Genomic DNA, 22198 nt, shown 5'->3' with positions numbered 1-22198 from the left:
TATAACATTGAAACATTGTGAAATTACAAAATGATAATAAATGAATATATAAAAAAAATTATTCTGAATGTACAAAAGAGGAAAATAATAAGTAAACTAAGTTAAAAATAATTTAGAAATATAAAAGTATAACAAAATAGTATAACTTCATTACAATTGAAAAATATTAAGATACCGTACATATGATGAAGAAGGGAGAACATTGTTGAAACAAATTAATGAAGCATAATAATAAAAAAGTGAAAGAAAGTTATGATGAAGGAAAAAACAGATGATGAAGAGAAGTACTGAAGGGGACAGGGAGAAGAGATGAAGAAGAAAAGGAATATATATATATATAAAAATAAACTACAAAATAAAGCACAATTACTTTTAAGTGGCATTGAAAGATCAGATAAGGTAGTGAAACTGCACTTCCGTGGATCTCAAAAGCCTACTGAATTCACATCCATCCCTGAAGAATTGTGTAGGTAAGTAATACTGAATTAGTTAATTAGTCAATAGATGACTAAACAGTCTTTTCTTGAACATGGAGAGAGATGCTGAGAGAACAATTTGCTGGGGCAACTCATTCCATAACCTAGAGGCCATCACAATGAAAGAGTTGTTGAAAATGGCAGTGTGGTGCAGCGGAATCTGTAATGTAAAACGATGAGTCCGTGTACGGCGACCCGGATTAATTTCATCCAATAACCTGAAGGAGTCGGCCAAGAAGGATGGACCCTCTTTCATAATTATAATTTTGAAGGTCAAGCAGAGTAGGAAGAATTTCCTTCTCTCCTTCAACTTGAGCCTTCCAAGATCATTGAATAGTGGTGTGATATGTGCATCCCTTCTCGCATCAAAGATGTAACAAACTGCATAGTTGTAAGAACGCTGCAGGCGCAGATCCAATCCGCCGGTGAGATCATTATAGATAATGCAGCAGTATAATAGGAATGGTACCACCAATATATTCACCAGAGTCACTCTCACTGATTTCGGGAGAAATCTCTTAATTCTTTTCAATTGGTGCATGCCACCAAATACCTTGTTGCAGACATGAGTAGTCTGCTCATGCCAACTCAACGATGAATCAATTGAAATTCCCAGAATCCTAACACAATCTAAAAAAGGGACAACATTACCTTTAATGACAACCCTTGAGCCTTCCAGATCTAATTGATTCATCAGTCTTGGGTAACCAATGACAATACTTTTTTTCATTGTAGGATTTTATGTCAACCCATGCGCATTAGACCATGCCACAAGCTCAGAGATGTCTGAATTGGCAATATAAAAATTCGATTGCACTAGGTCTCATCCCTGGGAAAACTCGCTGAAGGACATTAAAAGGAGAATTCATCCTTGGAAGAACAGATGATAATTTCGTCATCTGTCGATAACAGAAGATGCCTGTGCCTGTGTGGGAGATCAGCTGTGTAATCATTCAATCAGCTTACCGTATCTCGCGAAAAATATTATCTAGAAATTTCAATAGACTCTATCAAAATAATCTGATTTGTTGACATGACATGGTTTATCACTCTAAATTAGATATCATAACATTCAAAGTTAACCATTATTTTACAGTTTTAAGTGATTAGTGAGTGTTATTTTGTTATTCAATTTGGTTTGTGAACAATCTGAATTAGAACTTTCATGTTTTCAAATATTTCGACTGAAAATTTGACCTGAATTCAAGTGTATGGAACATAACCTACTTTTTGGAATATTTAGTGTATAAATCAAAATTCGGGGAGGAAACAGTTCTGGGCTGTGCCTGTTTGTCCTTCCACAATCATTTTGACGAATGATTATATTCTACAGTACAGGGAACTGTACTTTCACCAATCCTTTTTATTATTTATGTGAATGATTTACTGAGCCTGAAACTAAAAAACTCAACAACTATATCATTCGCAGATGACACTGCAGCTGTTTTCTATGGAAAATCGTGGATCAAGGCTCCTGAAATTGCAGAACAGAATTGTTTTCTCATTAAAAAATGGTCAGACAAAAACACTTTGAGCTTGAACATTGATAAAACCAATTACATCACCTTTGCACTCAGTGAGAATTAATAATAAATCCGGTGCCAAAAAGAAAAAGGGAATATACCTATCAAGAATGGTTAGCGATTATGGAACGTGCATATTTGTAGCATCAATTCGACGTATAAATTGGATAGCCGTTTATGAATTGGTAGACATTGAAAAGAAAGTTGACAAGTTCTACAGTCTTTTCTTGAGGGCTGTGGACACAGCGTATCCATTGCTACAGAAGAGGACAGGTTCAAGGGCAGCCAAAAATAAATGGTGCACACCTGAATTAAGAAATTTGAAATATAAATCTGAGCAGCTATTTCATAAATTTAGGACACTTAGAACCGATAATATCAAGGTAGAATACAACAGACTTAGAAGACAATACAGATCAGAAATGAAGCTAGCTAACTCAATTACAATAGTAAATGTATACAAGAAAGTAAAAATAAAATTAAAGCTGCATGGGAAGTAGTTAATAGGCATCTTGGTAGGAATAGCTCTTCATTAAATAGTTCCTGTAAGTTGTCCGGTGATGAAATAAACAGATTCTTCTTAGATAGAATAGAAGCCCAGAACAAAAACATTCCTAAGAGTACTTTCGACTCCAATTACTACTTATCAGAAGTGCCAAAGCCAGAATCAAAGTTCATCTTTGAGCATTTCACCGTGGAAGAAGTTTTTGACACAATTCACAGAATGAATAACAGCAACTGTCTGGATGTGAATGGCCTTAACTCTTCAATACTGAAAACGGCTGCTTCCGAAATCTCAGAAGTTCTAGCCCACATTTTCAACCAGTGTCTGGACATGGGGATTTTCCCTGACAAACTGAAAAGGGTGAAGATGATCCCTGTATTCAAGAAGGGTGATAAGTCTGACATAGAGAATTACCGACCTATTTGTATAATAGAAATAATTTCTAAATTATTTGAGATGCTGCTCCACAAACAATTGGTAGGTTATTTCGAAAAAAACAGTATACTGACAGAAAGCCAATATGGTTTTCGTAAGAACCTGAGTACTTGTGACACTGTTTTGAAGCTTGTTCAGGATGCTATTGAAAAGTTGGAGCATAATAGACGTGTCAACCTTAGAGCCTATGATCAATCCAAAGCATTTGAGTCAGTAGAATATAGTATCTTAGCGAACAAACTCTCATACTATATGGCCTTGAAAACGCGGCAGTAAACCTCATTCATTCATACCTAACCAATAGACTGCAGTTTGTTTGTAGAGATGGTAAATTTTCAAGTGGTGAAGTCGTTAAGTTTGGTGTGCCACAAGGATCCATACTTGGGCCACTTTTATTTATCATCTACATAAATGACTTACCAAGTTTGATAAGCAATTGTCACATTGACAACCAACCCTACCTTTTTGCTGACGATCTAGGTCTAATAGTGAATGGTTCTGATAAACAAAGTGTAGATACAGTGGTTGAAACAAGCACATTGGCTATAAGAGATTGGTGTGCATCAAACAGTTTAAGCTTGAACCTACAAAAAACCAACGACCTTCAGTTCAGCTTCAACACCAGGTCCACCGACATAGGCTATCTAAAGTTCTTGGGTTTTATGCTAGACACTAATTTAAATTGGAAGTGCCATATAACATACATAGCTGGGAAGCTGAGTAAAGGTTTATTTGTATTGCGCAGGCTGAGACATATTGTTAGACATGATGTTCTTATGAGTGTGTATTATGCTCATATCTTTAGTCATCTAGCTTATGGCATACAATTGTGGGGAAACTGTTCCACAATTATCACACTTTTCAGACTGCAGAAGAGGGCTGTAAGAATTATCTGTAAGGAACCACCCCGAGCTTCATGTAGAGCGCTATTCCGTAGATTAAGGTTATTGACTCTGCCTTCACTTTAATTATGTGTTTTCATGTTGTTTATATGTTAAAAAGCACCTGAGTAATTTTAGATTAAATGGTGATATCCATAGTTACCCCACAAGAAGCAGTCTTAATGTTAGAATTGAGAGTAATCAATATACAAGCTCTCAGAAAAATTGGAAATACATGTCGGTAAAGCTATTCAATGAACTTGATGTTGACGTTCGAACGATGAACGTTCCACAATTCAAGACTCACTTGAGGGATTTGCTAATAGAAAGGTGCCTGTATTCTGTGAGAGAGTTTTTTGTCTGACCAAAGCTAACTGTGATATATTGTAAATTGTGTTAGGCGTCTAAGTGTCTGCTATTATTATATTGTATTATTTTACTGTTTACTAATTGTATTGTCGGTCTTTGTATAATCTATTGTAGAAAATGATGTTGTTTGTAACATTTTTATGTTCCTTGACAATAAATGATTGATTGATTGATTGATTGATTGAATACAACTGGTAAACCCGACGAAAATATGAATCTGAGACTACATTCAAACTGCAACATGAACTTCAATAACTGCACTTGTCCCATAATAAAAAGAGTAACAAGCACAAAATATCTAGGCGTCATAATAGATGAATATTTGAAGTGGGACATCCATATCAAATTTTTATGCAAAAGAATCAGATATCTTTCTTATAAATTCTACGAAGCAAAAAAAATTCCAAACTCAAGTCATCTTAAAATGGTATACTTTGCACTGGTACAGTCCATAATTCAGTATGGGGGGGCTGTTATAGTTCCCACTTGGAAGAGCTTTTCATAATTCAAAAATCAATCATTAAAACAATCTTAAATAAGCCTAGACTTTTCCCAACCAACCTGACTTTTGAAGAGTTTAACGTGTTGACAGTTAGACAGTTGTATGTAATGAATGTAGTGAAGTATATATTTAAATATAAAAATAATTTCATTTGCACTAATAATACTATCAATAATCAATACAATTTAAGACCCACCTCAAATAAGTACCTAATCTATCATACTAACATTGAAAATATTAAAAGACAACTCATATATTTAAGCACTAAAATATTATAAATAAAATTCCTGAACAAATTATTAGCTGTGCCAAGATAACTGTTGGAGCCAGCTCTAGTTTTCATTTTTCGTTTTTGAATTGGACGCGCGCTCCTCGTTCAGTTCGTATTTCTTTCACTTGAGTGCGTCGCGCTCACTAGCCGGTGGGCTGTCTTTTTCAGTCCAGTCTCGCTTCGTAATAGCTTGCCTCGAGTCGGGAATTGATAATTATTATTCGTCGATCATTCCCAGAAGAAAATTGTTCTTCAAATTATTATTTTTTCCGTTAATGTTAAATCGTACACCATAAACCTACGTTTGGAAGAGTGTTTGCCAAACTCCCTTTAGTTGAAAGTTTTAAACTATTATTTTTCGATTGGAAAGTTCACCGATCTATAGTCTTTAAAGACATTGTAAATATCTCGTCAGAAATATATGTGCAACGTTATATGATGGAAGCCGAATTTACCAACAGTAGATGACAATTAAGCTTGCCTTTTCACCATCCTTGATTCATCTCCTACCTCGGGGACACCTGAATACCTTACCTGGGAGTTGTAAGCTCAATAATATAAATATTACATTAGGTACTCTGCAGATTTTCGGTGAGTTGTTCTTTTATATATTCATTGCATGTACTTGTTTCTGTAGAGATATCACTTGTTTCTTTTCTATTCAATACAGTCCACTTTACATCAAAATTATTGATTACCAATTTAAAATCAATATAAATTTCGTCAAGTTGAACCTGAGAGTTTACACTGGTCATCCAGGCCAGATTTTATTGGCTATTTTTTATTCAAATATTTGGCAAGCACTTATCCAATTTTATTGTAAATCGTTTGTGCATGCTAGGGTTCAAACCTGTTTGTACATTATGAATTGAGCCGATCAAGTTGGTTCACTCTTATCTCTATTGTCCGATCGGAACCGTTACTTTGCAATGCTGATAACGTTATCGCTTAGCTTGCTTCGTCTATTGAGCTTTCTCTGTTCCATTTGTACTAACATTATCATTTTGCTTGCTTGAATCATCAATGAAAATCGTTCATTGTTGCATTCGTAATTTTATTCGAAAATTAGTAAATGAAAATCATTAAGACCTTTCCAATATCCAATCATGAGTGAAAAGAAGTTAAAGCTCAAACGAGCTAAACTTGAGCAATATTTCTATCGTATTCAACGTACTTTCGATTTGTCGAAAAAGGCTTTAAAAGAAGAAGCTAGTGCTAAACAATTTCTAATTCTCTATAGTTCCACTCTTAAAACTGTTCAGGATTATGAAGCTGTTGAAATGGAAATACAGGAGCTTGAAATGGAAAAAGACCCGGAATTTGTACCCAAATTTAGTAGTTCACATATGGAAATGTTCGAACATATGGAAGCAATTGCTAGTGAATTGAAAAAACGCAGTCAGGTTGTACCTAGTGTTTCTACCCCGGCTCAACCTGTATCTTCCAATAAGGATTCGTCTAATATTTTACCGAAAATTGAAATTCCGGTGTTCGACGGAGATCAATCAAAATGGGCGGTATTCTACGAAATGTTTAAATGCATGATTCATGACAACAAATCGATTCCAAATCAACAAAAGGTCCAATATCTGGTGTCCAAACTATCTGGAGAAGCGGCTAATATTTCACGTCATCTACCACCTATTGCTAATAATTATGAAATTATTTGGGATGCATTAATTAAGCGGTTCAATGACCCCCGCTCACTCTCAAATGTGTACTTGAAACAAATTTTCGAATTCAATTGTCTAAAATCTGAGTCTCGTGCAGGTTTAGTTTCTATAGTCGATCAGTTCTGTGGTTCAATTACTGCTTTAAAACGCCTACGAGGTGAAGATGTATCTGATGCAATATTTCTGTTCCAAGCGTTGAAAATTTTAGATCCTGTTTCTCGAAAGGCATTTGAAGCTTCAGTTCATACTAAGGATGATCCCACATATACTGATTTTGTTTCATTCATTGAAAGGCAGATTAAATCGTTACCGCATGACGAATCGTCTAAACAATGCAAGCCAGTAGTGAAACCAATACCAAAATCCAAAGTGTTGGTTGTTCAATCGAATTCGCAAGTGACCAAATCACCGGTAAAAATATCAGAATGTCTGAAATGTTCGATGACAAATCATAAATTGATCAATTGTCGTCTTTTTCGTCAGTTATCACCTTGGGACCGTTTTCGTTTTGTTAAGGAGAAGGGTTGCTGTTTGAAATGTTTCTCGCCAGCCCATCGTAGTAAAGATTGTACTTCTTCCAACTGCGAGGAATGTAGTCAGAAGCATAATTCGCTTTTACATTTCGGAAATGCTTCAAATTCGTCATCAAATTCGGATGCGAAAAAGGTAGAAAATAATACTATTACCTGTTGTTCTATCGATTCGAAGTCGGCACCGTATAGTGTTCTACTATCAACTGCTCAAGTCGAGGTACCTGATAAGAGAGGTAGATTGCACAAAATAAGAGTTTTAGTTGATTCAGCTAGTCAAAGTCATTTCATTACTCGTAAACTTTGTCGTAAATTGCAACTATCGATTTCTCCTTTCCAATTAATTGTGAATGGTTTTGGCGGAAATTCGCAATCAGTTTTTGGTCGTACTTTTGTCACGCTTCAATCTCGACTCGATTCTAGTGTTAAATTTTCCATTGAACCATTAGTTGTCGAAAAAATCATGGAACAGCTTCCCACTAGTAAAATTGATAATTCTAAATTATCAAATTTGTTTGGTCTTCGACTTGCTGATGAAAGTTATCACATTCCCAGCGAAATTGACGCTATTATAGGAGCTGAATTAGTGCCCCATATTTTCCGAAATGGTCGTGTGGAAATTGATTCGAATTATTTGATGGCCTTGGAAAGTGTTTTCGGTTATATTTTGATGGGTAGAGCCCCTATTTTAACTCAATCTTCAGAAAATTCAACGTGTTTGATGACTTGTCTAACATCACCGTTGGATAAGTTAGTTCGAAAATTTTGGGAAGTGGAAAGCGTTCCAGATGTAGGAAAACAACTCACTGCTGATGAGTTAGAATGCGAGAAGGATTTTGCATCGTCCGTTCGTCGTGAAAATTCGGGTAGATTCGTTGTCTCATTATCGTTTTCAAAATCCCCTGATTGTCTTGGTGATTCTTATGCTATGTCAGAACGTCGACTCATCAGTTTGGAGAAACGACTGGCACGTGATCCAAACATGCGTTTAGTGTATCACGATGTCCTCTTGGATTATCTCAAACAAGGACACATGGAATTGATAAAAAATCAGAGTGATAAAAGTGGTTATTTTATACCTCATCATGCTGTAATCAAAACTCAGAGTCAATCAACGCCTTTGCGTATTGTCTTTGACGCAGGCGCGAAAACTACTACTGGAGTATCATTGAATGATATACTTCATATCGGCCCCAAGTTGCAAACGGATATTTTCGTTCTGTTAGTCAATTTTCGGTTATTTTCTATCGCTGTAACTGCTGATATAAAGCAGATGTATAGACAGATTCTTGTCGATGAATCGTGTCGCAAATTTCAGCGTTTGTTATGGAGATTTTCGTCCAATGATCCCATACAAATTTTTGAATTAAAAACTGTCGTATTTGGTCTGAGTGAGTCACCGTTTCTAGCTCTCAGAACTGTCCATCAACTTGTTCAAGAAGAAGGTGAAAATTTCCCTGATGCGAAAGCTCGTATCCGAGTGACATGTTTATGGATGATTTGGTGACAAGTGTGTCTTCTTTAGGTGAAGCAAATCGTCTTTGTAGTCAGGCTAAAGAATTGTTCGAGAGAGGCGGATTCGAACTTACTAAATGGAGTTCCAATTCACCTGAATTGATGAATGATTTCTCGGAAGATGAAAATCGGCCTTGTCTAAAGATTTCGAAATGGGAAATTTGTTGGCTGTCCTAGGTTTGAAATGGCAACCTGGTAGTGATTCGTTTTGTTTTTCAGTGAATCCTAATCAGTCTGTTCCTACCAAACGTCACATTTTATCGGTAGTAGCACGCATTTTCGATCCTTTGGGACTCTTGTCACCCCTAACTTTGTTTCTTAAATGTTTAATTAAACAATTATGGAATGCTGGTCTTGATTGGGACGATTCAGTACCTCCCTCTATTGCGCTTCAATGGGAGACATGTCAGAAGGAGTTCCCTTTATTGTCCAATCTCTTCATACCACGTCATTTAGGAGTGATGAATGATTCGAAAATTACTGTCATTGGTTTCTGTGATGCATCGACTTTAGGTTATGGTGGTGTGATCTACATAAAATCTCAAATGGATATGCAACCTGCAACTATCACATTGTTGTGCGCTAAATCAAAAGTCGCGCCATCTAAGACTTTATCCATACCTAGGCTTGAATTATGCGCGGCGCTCTTGCTCGCTGAATTAATACAGGTTGTTGTCTCTGTTTTGAGCCTTCGTTGTCACGTGACTCGCGTTGTTGCATTATCGGATTCAACTGTTGTCTTACATTGGATCAGGGGCTGTCCATCTAGATGGCAATCTTTCGTCGCTAATCGAGTTACGAAAATTCAAGACTGTCCTATCAACGACTGGTTACACGTGGCAGGAAATTCAAACCCAGCTGATCCCATTTCGAGAGGTTTATCCCCTTCTGAAATAATTAATCATGATTTGTGGTGGTCTGGCCCCTCTTGGCTAATGTTAGAAGAGAGTGATTGGCCCGTCAAGGTCGATCTGGAACCTATAGAGTGTCTACCTGAGGTCAAGGTTCACTCAATTGTCACTGTAGTACAGTCGGAAAATTCATCTATTAATTCGATTCATCTTTTAATTGCTCGTTGTTCCAACTACCAACGTCTATTGCGTATCATGGTGTTAATATTGAAAGTACTTCGTCTATTGCCTAAACCTCATGAATTAGATTTCAATTTGGCGGAAAAACATTTGTGTAAAGTTGTACAAAAAATTCATTTTTCGAAAGAATTACTGGAATTGAAAGCTGGGAAAGAATGTACTTCTCATCTTCAACAACTGTCACCCTTTCTTGATCATTGAATTGAATTGAATTGAAAAAATCTTTATTCATAAACATGTACAGGTACATTAGGAACAGCGTCAAAACACAAACAACATAAACATAAAATGTAGTAGAAGAGTAAGTCACATCACAATCACAAACGCAAAGTGCTATCTGCAAACTCCTGCAGGGAGTACAGACACAATGATATTAAAAACTCCTTGAGTTTTATACTTAATTTTAATGTTCTCTATTGCCTGTAATTCTAAAGGCAGCATTGTGAAGTATTTTCTTCCCATGTAGTGCGTCTTTTTCTTAAAAAATTCTAACCTATGTCTTTCCGTTATCCTCCCAAATCTAGTATTGTACCATGAGTCTCATTCCGTAGCTCTTCTACAGGGTAATTCCTAACATACATGATTACATCAAATAAATATTGTCCGTAAACTGTAAGAATGCCAAGCTGCGAAAAAACTAGTTTTATAGAGTCCATTATTTTTAGATTCATCATTATTCTGAGTGCTTTTTTCTGTTGAATGAGAATTCTATCAAGATTGCTTTTGGTCGTGGCTCCGTAGATGCATAAACCATAGGCCAGATGGGAGTGTACCAATGAATGATAAAGCGTTTTCATGGTTGGAAGACTGCATTTATTTGACATTTGTCTTAAAGCATGAATCATGATATTATTCGTGTGGGTGGACGTTTACAAAATTCTGAGTTGAATTATGACAGCTGTCATCCGATTATATTACCGAAAAATGATCCATTGGTCACGCTTTTGATTGATTATTTTCATGAAAGCACTGTCACGCTGGACCTCATTTATTGGCGTCTATTTTGAGACAAAAATATTGGATTTTATCAGCCCGTGTCCTTATAAGGAGTCATGTACGAAAATGTAACAAGTGTTTTCACTATCGTCCCACTCTTACACCGCCGAAAATGGGCAATCTGCCAGCCTGTAGAACTCTGTCGTCTAAACCATTCGTCCAATGTGGAGTTGATTATGGTGGACCCATTCGAATCACCATGGCCAGGCGTCGGAATCCTTTCATATTTAAATCGTACATTTGTCTTTTTATCTGTATGGCAACTGAAAACATTGAATTAGTTTCGGACTTATCGACCCAAATGTTCTTATCAGCTTTTCGCCGTTTCCTTGCTCGACGAGGTCCTTGTAAGGTCATGTATTCCGATAATGGTACCAACTTCGTCGGCGCCTATGATGAGCTAATAAAATTGTCACGGATGCTGAACTCCAAGGAATATCAAAACCTACTCCAGAATGAACTTGCTGATCATAGCATTGAGTGGAATTTCATCCCGCCAGGTTCACCTCACTTCGGCGGTCTTTGGGAGGCGAATATAAAATCAGTAAAGTCACATCTGTTTCGAGTTATTGGTAACCAGTTGTTGACTTACGAAGAATTGAACACTGTCTTAGTTCAAATTGAGGCTGTACTTAACTCACGCCCGTTATGTCAAATGAGCGCGGATCCGAGTGAACCCCTCGCCCTCACACCGGCTCATTTTCTCACTTTGACACCTCTTAAGTACCTTCCTATGTTAAATGTGGAAGATCGTCCAATGAATTGATTGGATCGGTTTGAATTAGTCAATCAAATGGTTCAGTCTTTCTGGAGTCGTTGGCGCAAAGAATACTTACATGAATTACAAACCCGTGTGAAATGGTGTAAGGATTCCACCCCTCTCACGGTTGGTACAATCGTCCTAGTGGATCAACCAAATGTCGCACCGTTGAAATGGCCTCTGGGGGTGATTGAGGAAGTATTTCCCGGTGCTGACGGTGTCGTTCGAGTGGCTATGGTGCGGTGCGCCAATGGTCGCTTCAAAAGGCCGGCTACAAAGTTGTATCCGTTGCCTACTCAATAATTTTCCTTTTGCATTTTTTGTTTTATTCTCGTTTTGTTTTATTTTTATTTCTTTCGTCGTTTATTCATTGTTTTTTTTTTCGTTTCTTTGTTCTCTAGCCTTGTCTGAAAATAGCTTTTCAGCCGGGGGGGGATGTTGGAGCCAGCTCTAGTTTTCATTTTTCGTTTTTGAATTGGACGCGCGCTCCTCGTTCAGTTCGTATTTCTTTCACTTGAGTGCGTCGCGCTCACTAGCCGGTGGGCTGTCTTTTTCAGTCCAGTCTCGCTTCGTAATAGCTTGCCTCGAGTCGGGAATTGATAATTATTATTCGTCGATCATTCCCAGAAGAAAATTGTTCTTCAAATTATTATTTTTTTCGTTAATGTTAAATCGTACACCATAAACCTACGTTTGGAAGAGTGTTTGCCAAACTCCCTTTAGTTGAAAGTTTTAAACTATTATTTTTCGATTGGAAAGTTCACCGATCTATAGTCTTTAAAGACATTGTAAATATCTCGTCAGAAATATATGTGCAACGTTATATGATGGAAGCCGAATTTACCAACAGTAGATGACAATTAAGCTTGCCTTTTCACCATCCTTGATTCATCTCCTACCTCGGGGACACCTGAATACCTTACCTGGGAGTTGTAAGCTCAATAATATAAATATTACATTAGGTACTCTGCAGATTTTCGGTGAGTTGTTCTTTTATATATTCATTGCATGTACTTGTTTCTGTAGAGATATCACTTGTTTCTTTTCTATTCAATACAGTCCACTTTACATCAAAATTATTGATTACCAATTTAAAATCAATATAAATTTCGTCAAGTTGAACCTTAGAGTTTACAATAACAAAAAAAGTAAAAACAGATATCAATGCTTGGATCAAAATTAACTACTTCTTCTACCTTTGAGAACTATAATAAGTTAACAGAGAACTTTTCTGATTAGTGCGCTCACTTCCCCTACTTGTGCTCTATCACATCCCTTTCCCAATCCTTTCCAAAAATTCCAAGCATCAAAAGCCTTCCTATGAGATGGATAGCCATAGTTGGAAGAACTTCTGATCCTCTACCCTTCTTCACCACATAACATGTATAAATTGCCTTCTAATATTGTAATGTGTTCTCATATTTATGTTATTTATTTTATACTGTAATGTTTTTTTTATTGATGTAATTAATTTTTATTTCATATTGATGTATCTTATGTGTGTGTGTGTGTGTGTGTGTGTGTGTGTGTGTGTGTGTGTGTGTGTGTGTGTGTGTGTGTGTGTGTGTGAATAAATAAATTGAAATTGAAATTGAAATTATTGAAATTCTGTTTATCAATAAATAACGAGCAAAACTAGGTGCCCCGATATTCAGGAATGATTTATTGGAAAGGAGCAACAGGCTTAAAGTCCAAAACTGTTCCTTTCCCAAAATGTATTTGAATGAAATATTGGTGTTAATATCCTTATGTTTATCATTCATTCGACAAAACATATAGCATTATCCACTTCTTGTTTTGCAACGTTGCCAGATCGTTTTATGATCGAACAATGATGAGAGTTATTAACATTTTCATTCTCAATTAAGAAAATGTATCATTAAATCATCGAGAGATATCCTATATTATTAAATGAACAATTCCTGTTCATATGTTTATATGTTTGTATTTCACCGGATCTCGAAAAAGGCTCCAACGATTCTCACGAAATTCAGAACATAGTAGGTTTATAATATAAAAATTCGATTGCACTAGGTCTCATCCCTGGGAAAACTCGCTGAAGGACATTGAAAGGATAATTATCAGTGAAAAATAGGAGAACAACGTTGTAGTTCCTCTGTCTTGTCAATGTCTTCTATGGAGGGTAACTGATACCGGTTTATTAATGTTATATTAACCGTTCATTCCCGTTTAAAATAATAATCAATTTCTATCAAGCAAGAAATTATATTTTTCAAAGATTTCATAACGAATTTTCATAATCAATATTGAATATTTTGTCAATAATTGATTATATATTTCCACATTGTTAAAAGACGATCTGGCAGCAGAGCAAAGCAAGAAAGAGATAGAGGTGTATGCTTTGTTGAATGATAGACAAGGATGGCAATACAATTGATAATAAAACACTACCATTATAACGTGCACATCACTACAGCTATGCTTCCACACAAAGTAGAAGGAATCTATCTTTCTTCTCTTTGGCTTCCATTACAGTGTGTTTTGAAATTAGCGGTAGATTTACTTTCTTCAAAGATGGCGGTCTTAGTGCCATTGCTTTTATAGGAATCTACGTTTCTGTGACTGTTGCTCAACTCTAGCTCTAGCTCCAGGCGTCTGTCTTGTGTTCACAAATTAATTATTTTGTAGCATGTTTTTTACAATTTCTTTTCAATTTTCATCTATTACTGGAAAATTTCATCAGACTGTTTATTTTTGTTTTTAATCTTCAATTCAATCTCAGTATCATGTCGGACCCTAGAATTAAAACTATCAAAATTAAAACAGGTGTAGTGAAAAGGTTAACTAAAGATAAGGTTATGTACGAAAAAGAAGCTGAACAACAGGAGGCAAAAATTGAGAAATTGAAAAGTAAAGGTGGGTCTTTCTTTAATTTAGAATACAATTTTTTTTCTATTATTTTTAGTTCTATAGAAACTTTTTCTACAACGTTATCTTCGTGAAAAATATTTTTTGAATTTGTACCATGTGGTATCAATACTTCATTGTTTGAAGATTCTATTATTTGGAATAGATCAATAAGTCACAAGGACGATTTTTGAATAGAAATAGTATGAATTGCAAAGGCTATCTATGAATATAATGTTTTCATTGTTTTGTCATTCTATTCATTTGTTATGTACCGGTACGGTAAGTTGGGTATCTTGATTACATAAAGAACTTGGTATGGCCAGTTTTAAAGTGTTTTGGGTAATAAAATTGAATTTTAATAGTACCAATTGGCAACATTGAATGTTAATCTTAACTTACACGTTAAGATAGATTTATCTATATGTTGAATAAATAGATATCATATCTATCTAATATTGCCAATTAATGTTTCAAATTAAACTCTATTGACCCAAAAAACTTTACCAGAGGCCATGTCTACAAGAAGTAGTTACAAATTCAAAAAATTATAAAGTAGCACAGAGTTGCATCAATTACTTCTGTAGACTTCAAAGTTGTGGGTTATCCACAGACATCATCTGGAGAACAGGTTACAAGCCCCCAAGTAATTCAAGAATTGGCTACTTAGTGACGGTTGCACGAAAGCCGGTTAAATTTTAATCATGATTAATTCCATGAGAACCAGAGAAGCCGTATTATCATAAAGGCCTTCTCTGATTGGTTCTCGTGAAATTAATTATGGTTAAAATTTCACCGGCTTCTGTGCAACCGGGCCTAACACTCTTAAATGTGAGTTGAGGTAGCCAGATATCTGTTTTCACTCATCAGTAAAAACATTATTAAAGAATGTTTTAATCTCAATAATATTATGAAATGTTGAGGTTTTATGGAAGGCTGGATCTTGTGATCTAGATCACAACGCTGGATATGTTGCTTTTTGTGTAGTTGAGAAGTTGATATTGAAGTAATTTTACATTTATATTGTAATAAAGGAAAGATGTGGCTCATACACGTAAGGGATAGGAGAATTATGTTTGATGCATCATCACGTCTAGAAACTACTCAACTGATTACCGTAACTTGAATTTTAAATTAACTTAGATTTTTAATCAACCGAGGATGGTTCTAGGTCTCCTTCAAATTCTTCAATATTCTACTAAGTCAAGTTTCAAAATAGACCCTTGCGGAGCACGGGTTACCTGCTATAGTGAGGTCTACGTTATAATGGCAGTGTTTGATAAGCAATGGTATTGCTATCCTTGTCTATCATTCAACAAAGCGGATAGCGCTATCTCTTTTCGCTTTGCTCTGTTGCCAGATCGTCTTTTAACAATGTACAATTAATAATTAATTAACAAAATATTATATCTTAATCATAAAAATTCATTATCAAATTATTAAAAAATATAAAATCTTGCTTAATAAAATATAATTGATTATTTTAAACGATAATGAACAGGTTATATTACATCAATAAACCTGTATCAGCCACCGTCTATAGAAGACATTGCTTGAATACTCACTTACTTGAATACTTGAAGTTCTCCCACTAGAAGCACATCAGCGCCGTGGTCGTCATTAATTAGTCATTCTAATCCCGTCTCAATTCGTCGATGTGGGCAAGTCATCTCTTAAAAATACTCTTGCAAGCTGTAGTAAGGTATCTTAGTAAGGACAAGACAGAGGATCGGCAACGTTGTTCTCCCATCTTTCTCCACTTCCCCCATCAAATCCCTTATCAGTAGGATTTCAAACGTCGGAATAAGAGGTGTTGGGGGTAATTTGATCAAGTCTTACTTGTCCAACCGCTATCAATATGTTACAACAAATTCTGATACCCAGGTAGCTGATTCAATGTCTCTCAGGGTCACAAGAGGTGTACCATAAGGATCTATTCTGGGACCTTTGCTTTTTGTGTTGTACACCAATGATCTGCAATCATCTGTCCCCAGTAGGTGTTAATGTTACTCTGTATGCCGACGATACAACCCTGATAAGAGCCTCAATGAACTTGAAATAAATGCCAACACTCTTACAAACCTCATTGTTCAGTATTATAACAAGTCGTTTTTGTCAGTCAATCCAAATAAGAGGAAATATATGCAATTTGGTTTTAGAAATTATTTCTTTGAACCGGTCATTAATATTGGAGACTCAAAGGTAGAACATGTCAAAGAAGCAAATCTTCTAGGTCTGGTAATTGACAGAAGCCTTTCTTGGGATGCTCATATTGAAAAACTTGCCAGCCATATAGGCCTAAGTACTAATTTATTTGTCCTGCGAAACATCATACGCTATGTACCCCTAGACACAAGAAGAGTCCTATATTTTGCATTGATTTATTCACACATTTCTTATGGCATTGAACTTTGGGGAGCTACAACTTTGCAGAACATAAATAAAATATTTATTTTGCAGAAAAGGGCAATAAGATACTTAGCAGGTTTAGGCTTTAACCACACTTGCCGAGATGCATTCGGATATCTTTCAGTTCTCACAGTTCCTTGTATTTTCATTTATAAAGTGATTATGTTAGTGGTAAAAAAATATAAACAGCTTTACAACAAATTCAGATGTACATCATCATAATACCAGGCATAGAAATAATATCAGTGTTCAGTATCATAGACTTTCTCTTTATAAGAAAAAGCCCAGTTATATTGGTGTGAAATTGTTGAATAGGCTGCCAACTCATTTAAATCCTAGGACGCATTCCTTTAAAACAGACTTATATAGGTTCTTAGTTGATAAGAGTTACTACAGTATTGACGAATTTTTAAATGGAATGTAGTGTGTTTCAATGTTACTTATGTATGCCAATGTAATTTTAATGTATGATTTACATAATAACTTGCCGTGTGAATTATCTTTTATAAAGTTTTTGACTGTAAATCTTCCTGACGTTATTCAACTGTATGGAAATTTTCTGTATTATTGTTGAATAAAATGAATATTCTATTATATTATATTCTATTCACTGCCATTATAACGTGGACCTCACTATATACTATAATAAAGGAAAGAACTGGCTCCTACACCAACGGGATAGAAAAATTATGTTTGACTCATCATCACATTAACTTGTCTGATTAACTTGAAATTTTCATATATATTATTAATCAGCCGAGGATGGCCTATTTTCATCTCTTCCTCATTTCATTACGTCTAACTTAGAACTAAGTTTTTAGTTCGTCAAGTTCCAAAATAGACCCTCAAGAATCAAGAATTTTATTGACCATAAAACAACATTACAAAATGTAAGCAATAGGCTTCGTCAATAATATGTAAAATATCACAAGGTAGACTAGGCTATATCAAACGATCAAATTTACACATAGGGCTACACATTAAAATATTCCAGGTACTCATTAACAGAATAGAAAGTTCCAGACTTGAGCCATTTATTAACAGCAATAGAAAACGTTTTCAATGGTAACTGCTTAACATTATCTGGTAGAAGATTAAACATGCGTATTTGAAGATACTTCTCTCTTTAGAGTTTTAGTCAATCTAACTGTAGGTCTAGTTATATCATCCTTATGTCTAGTGTAATGTGAATGTACAGAGATATTTTTATTTAAATTGGACAGATTTTTCTTAACAGAGATTAAATTATAATAGATATACAAACAAGGCAAGGTCATAATTTCATGTTCAACGAAATTCCCCTACAAGATTCATTGTATTTCATACCAAATATAACTCTAAGTGCTTTCTTTTGCCATATAAACGCTTTTTTGAAGAAGATGAGTTGCCCCACAGTTTTACTCCATAAATCAAGTGTGAATGGAAGAGACCAAAGTATATCATTTTAATTACATCTAAGTTTACACAATATTTCAGTCTTCTTAAGAGAAATGCTACGCTAGAAAGCTTTTTACATAAATTCATTAGGTGATACTCCCAGGTGAGTTTACTATCTGAATAGACTACATTCCTAGTAACTTAACAGGCATGAAAGAATCATAATTCAAATTCAGATTACCAGTACTTACATTATCGAGACAAAATATTTGCAGAGCACGGGTTACCTGCTAGTAAATAAATAGATGAATATGTTATATTGATATTGTCAAAGCATATTACCATGTTGTTATGTAAATCTTCTTCTAATTGAAATATTGTTCTCTGCATTCATCAGGTGAAGACGAGTTCAACATAAGGAAACAAGAGGAAGTTCTGCAGGAAACCCTTATGATGGTACCAAGCAGCCAACGACGACTACAGAAAGCCTTCGAAGAGCTGAGCAATATTGTTGAAAGTGAGAAAGATCTAGCCGAGGATCCGGAATACTTAGCAGCCGTGGAGGTGCTTGAGGGTGCTAAACCACACATACCAGCCTAGACGCAGATCACCCGACAAGAAACACTTCTACCCTTTATATCCAAATTCCAACGTGAAACAATTATTTAGTGTCTTAGAAAAATCTCTATCACACACTTTATATCCAAATTCCAACGTGAAAAATTATTTAGTGTCTTAGATATAATTCTAACACTCGTTATATCCAAATTCCATCGTGAAACAGTTATTTAGTGTCTTATACTTTGTGATAACATTTATCAGCATCGAGAGGATAAACTAGTGTCTCGAAAGAGAAATTATTTCCAAGATATTCTTCTAGAATAGCTAACTCAGGTCTATTGTCACTCCAAATCACTGAACAAAAATTACGGCTTGATATCCAAATTCCAACTTAGAACAGTTATTTAGTGTATTATACTTTGTGAAACGTTTAGCAGCATCGAGAGGATAAACTAGTGTCTCGAAAGATAAATTATTTCCTTTCAGAATTGCCAACCCAACACTATTGTTACTCCAAATCACAAAACAAAAATTATGGCTAGATATCTCTAGAAAACATTGTCACTTGAAACAACAAGTGAGATTCAAAACAAAAATCTTACTTAGAAATCACCAACTGGATATCGTCACTTGAAATCACTATAGAAAAAAATAAAAACTAGTAACTATAGAAAAAAAAACTAGTAATAATTATTCCTACAAATCTCAGCTAATTCACTTGTTTGTCCTTATTCTTTATTAAACGGTTCTAACTCATTTTATTGTATAATATTTGTTCATAATTAACACTTATCTAATAATAACGTCAAAGCTTTTAGTTCCCTTCGATATAGTTCGACGTTTTTCTGGAACACCTTATTATTCTGTATTCTTGTGAGAGAATATTAGGTCTTATTTAGGTCGTATTTGAATATCTTAGGTCTTCACGGAGATTTGAAGTTAAGAGATTTGGAGATTAGGTAGGTCTTCGTATTCAGATCATATTTGAATATCTCAGGTCTTCAAGAAGATACATGCTACACAGCTCCATTTTGGTAGACATTATTGTGTCAAGAGTGATATAAGTGCAAACAGTTATAATAGAATATTTTATTTGTCCAAGGACAATTAGGCCTACATGATTGCATAAGATATTGCCGTCCACATCTTTCGGAATTTTCGTATTTTATATTTTTGTATTTGATCCCAATGAAGATGAGTAACTACCGTGAAAATACATCCAATGAGGGATACTTTAACATTCCACCCCCTCCCCTTCCTCCGATGAATATGCCACCATATGGAATGGCACCATTTAACGGAGGCTTAGCTAATTATCCAACTCCCAATCAATTACCATTTAACGATGGGCTAGCACAATTACATGCTAATTTTCCATATTTCCCAAGCCAAGATTCGCAGCCCATGATGGGTCAGCATGGTTTCCTTTCATCTCTTCCTCCCCCCACTTTTCACCCTTCTCCTTCTTCCTCTTTCTCTCGCCCTCCTATCGTTCAACCTACCGAGGATGAAGAGAAAGAAAAGGACAGAACATGGATAAAGAACTGGTTGAGAAATATCGGAAAAGAGAATAAGATGTCTGCTGAGAAGCCTGTTGCTTCTGACAATATCAAGGTTAGTACCAATTGAATCGGTCTGAAGAGAAAGGGAACATGTCAAAAATCAGAATTTTTCAGGGGAGAGAAAAAACTGAATACAGATAAAAGTATTGATAGTTTCAAGATTGTTTTTTGTCATTAGGGTGCAAACTCTTTCAAGACAACAATTTTAATCCAGTATAAGAACTTATATAAGACTCACCTCTTAAAATTGAGTTTTTTGACAATATTACTCATGATGATATTATAAATTATCACTCTTCAACTTTTACAATAAACACCTCAACCGAAAGCAATCTAACCTCAAAGCAACGCGTGAATAATGGGTAACCTAACAATAGCTTAAAAATTACAACTGACAAACAGCTAATTTTCGAATGTTCGGCGTTGAAAGGGAACATGTGTGTCATGACTAGTTCTCTTTCACTCCAGTACAGCAAAAATACTATATCTGTTTTTCGTATAAAGAGAATGCTGACATGTTCCCTTTCAGCTCCAATCGATGTATCCCACAGTAGACAACTCATTTCAACCATAAAAAATTTTGACATGTTCCCTTTCTCCTCAGGCCGATTCAATAATTTTTTCCCCCAATTCACCATTCTATCTAGTTCAACTACAGTGCAATAACTATTAACCAGTTTCAATATTTTCAAGTTTTTTGTTCTATAGCAAGGTCCACGTCATAATGGCAATGGAGAAAAATAGAACAACGTTTCCGATCCTCTGTCTTGTGAATGCCTTCTATAGACGGTAGCTGATACAGGTTTATTGATGTAATATTAACTGTTCATTCTCGTTTAAAATAATCAATTTTAGGCTATTTTATTCAGCAAGAAATTGTATTTTCCAATGATTTGCTAATGAATTTTCATAATTATAATTAAATATTATGTTAATTAATGACCGTATTAATTCTAAATTTTTGAAAGACGATCTGGCAACTGAGCAAAGCGAGAAAGAGATAGCGCTATCCGCTTTGTTGAATGATAGACAAGGATAGCAATATCATTGCTAAACAAACACTGCCATTATAACGTGGAATTCACTATAAAATAATTTTTGATAACGTCATTATACGTCTCTACTTTATTTTAAGCTACTGAAAAGTATGATGGTTTGAATAGTTAATTCAATACGGTTTGTTACTAAAGAATACTTAAGACAGTATTCGATTAACATTGATGTTTGTATCGTTGCCTATCATTTGACAAAGCTGTTGACGCCATACTTTTCAGCTCCACAACGTTGCCAGATCGTTTTTTGACAGTGTAGAAATTAATAAACAAAATATTCAATCTCAATTATGAGAATTTATTTGAAAATAAATTTTATTGATAAATAGGATATAATTCACAATTATAACCAAGAACGAAGAGTAGGCTGAAATTTTGCATATAGATTCTTAACTAGTAGTTTTCTATGAACAGTAGACCTCACGCAGTATTCTCATCCACAAGTACCTGATTGAAACTATAGACCTTATGGAAATACAGCAATAGACTGGCTTCTCCACACATCTGTGTAATCACTTGTCAGCTAATTTATGATGAATAATTCTATAGTCTGATTTTTACTCTAATATTGGCGTATGAAGGAGGCTCCTTTTTCCTTTTATATTATCCTTGAAATGCAAAATTTCCAAAAACCTTGTATATACGTCGACGCGCAATTAAAAAAGGAACATACCTGTCAAATTTCATGAAAATCTGTTACCGCGTTTCGCCGTGAATGCGCAACATATTCACATTTAAACATTAAGAGAGATGCCAAACCGTTGACTTGAATCTTAGACCTCACTTCGCTCGGTCAACTACCCGTTCAAAAACATCGAACATCTTGAAAATTTATCTTTCCA

At 35.2% G+C, this 22198-nt stretch overlaps 2 protein-coding genes across 2 annotated transcripts in view; both read left to right on the top strand.

The window, feature by feature from the left end:
* The first annotated feature begins 14091 nt into the window (after positions 1-14091).
* The window catches only part of LOC111060070 (programmed cell death protein 7), a 35863-nt gene continuing 27756 nt past the window's right edge, over positions 14092-22198 (top strand). The window contains exons 1-2 of the mRNA XM_039435246.1: positions 14092-14404; positions 18579-20356. Coding sequence (XP_039291180.1) covers positions 19931-20356 — 426 coding nt within the window. The 5' untranslated portion in view covers positions 14092-14404; positions 18579-19930. The remainder of the gene's footprint in view (positions 14405-18578; positions 20357-22198) is intronic.
* LOC111047240 (tubulin-specific chaperone A) lies at positions 14275-18781 on the top strand. The gene is made up of 2 exons (XM_022332949.2): positions 14275-14404; positions 18579-18781. The coding sequence occupies exons 1-2, from the start codon at positions 14275-14277 to the stop codon at positions 18779-18781; spliced, it is 333 nt and encodes a 110-aa protein (XP_022188641.1).

Source organism: Nilaparvata lugens, chromosome 9 (genome assembly GCF_014356525.2).
Source record: "Nilaparvata lugens isolate BPH chromosome 9, ASM1435652v1, whole genome shotgun sequence".
Lineage (NCBI taxonomy): Eukaryota > Metazoa > Arthropoda > Insecta > Hemiptera > Delphacidae > Nilaparvata > Nilaparvata lugens.
This window is presented reverse-complemented; position numbering and strand designations above follow the sequence as displayed.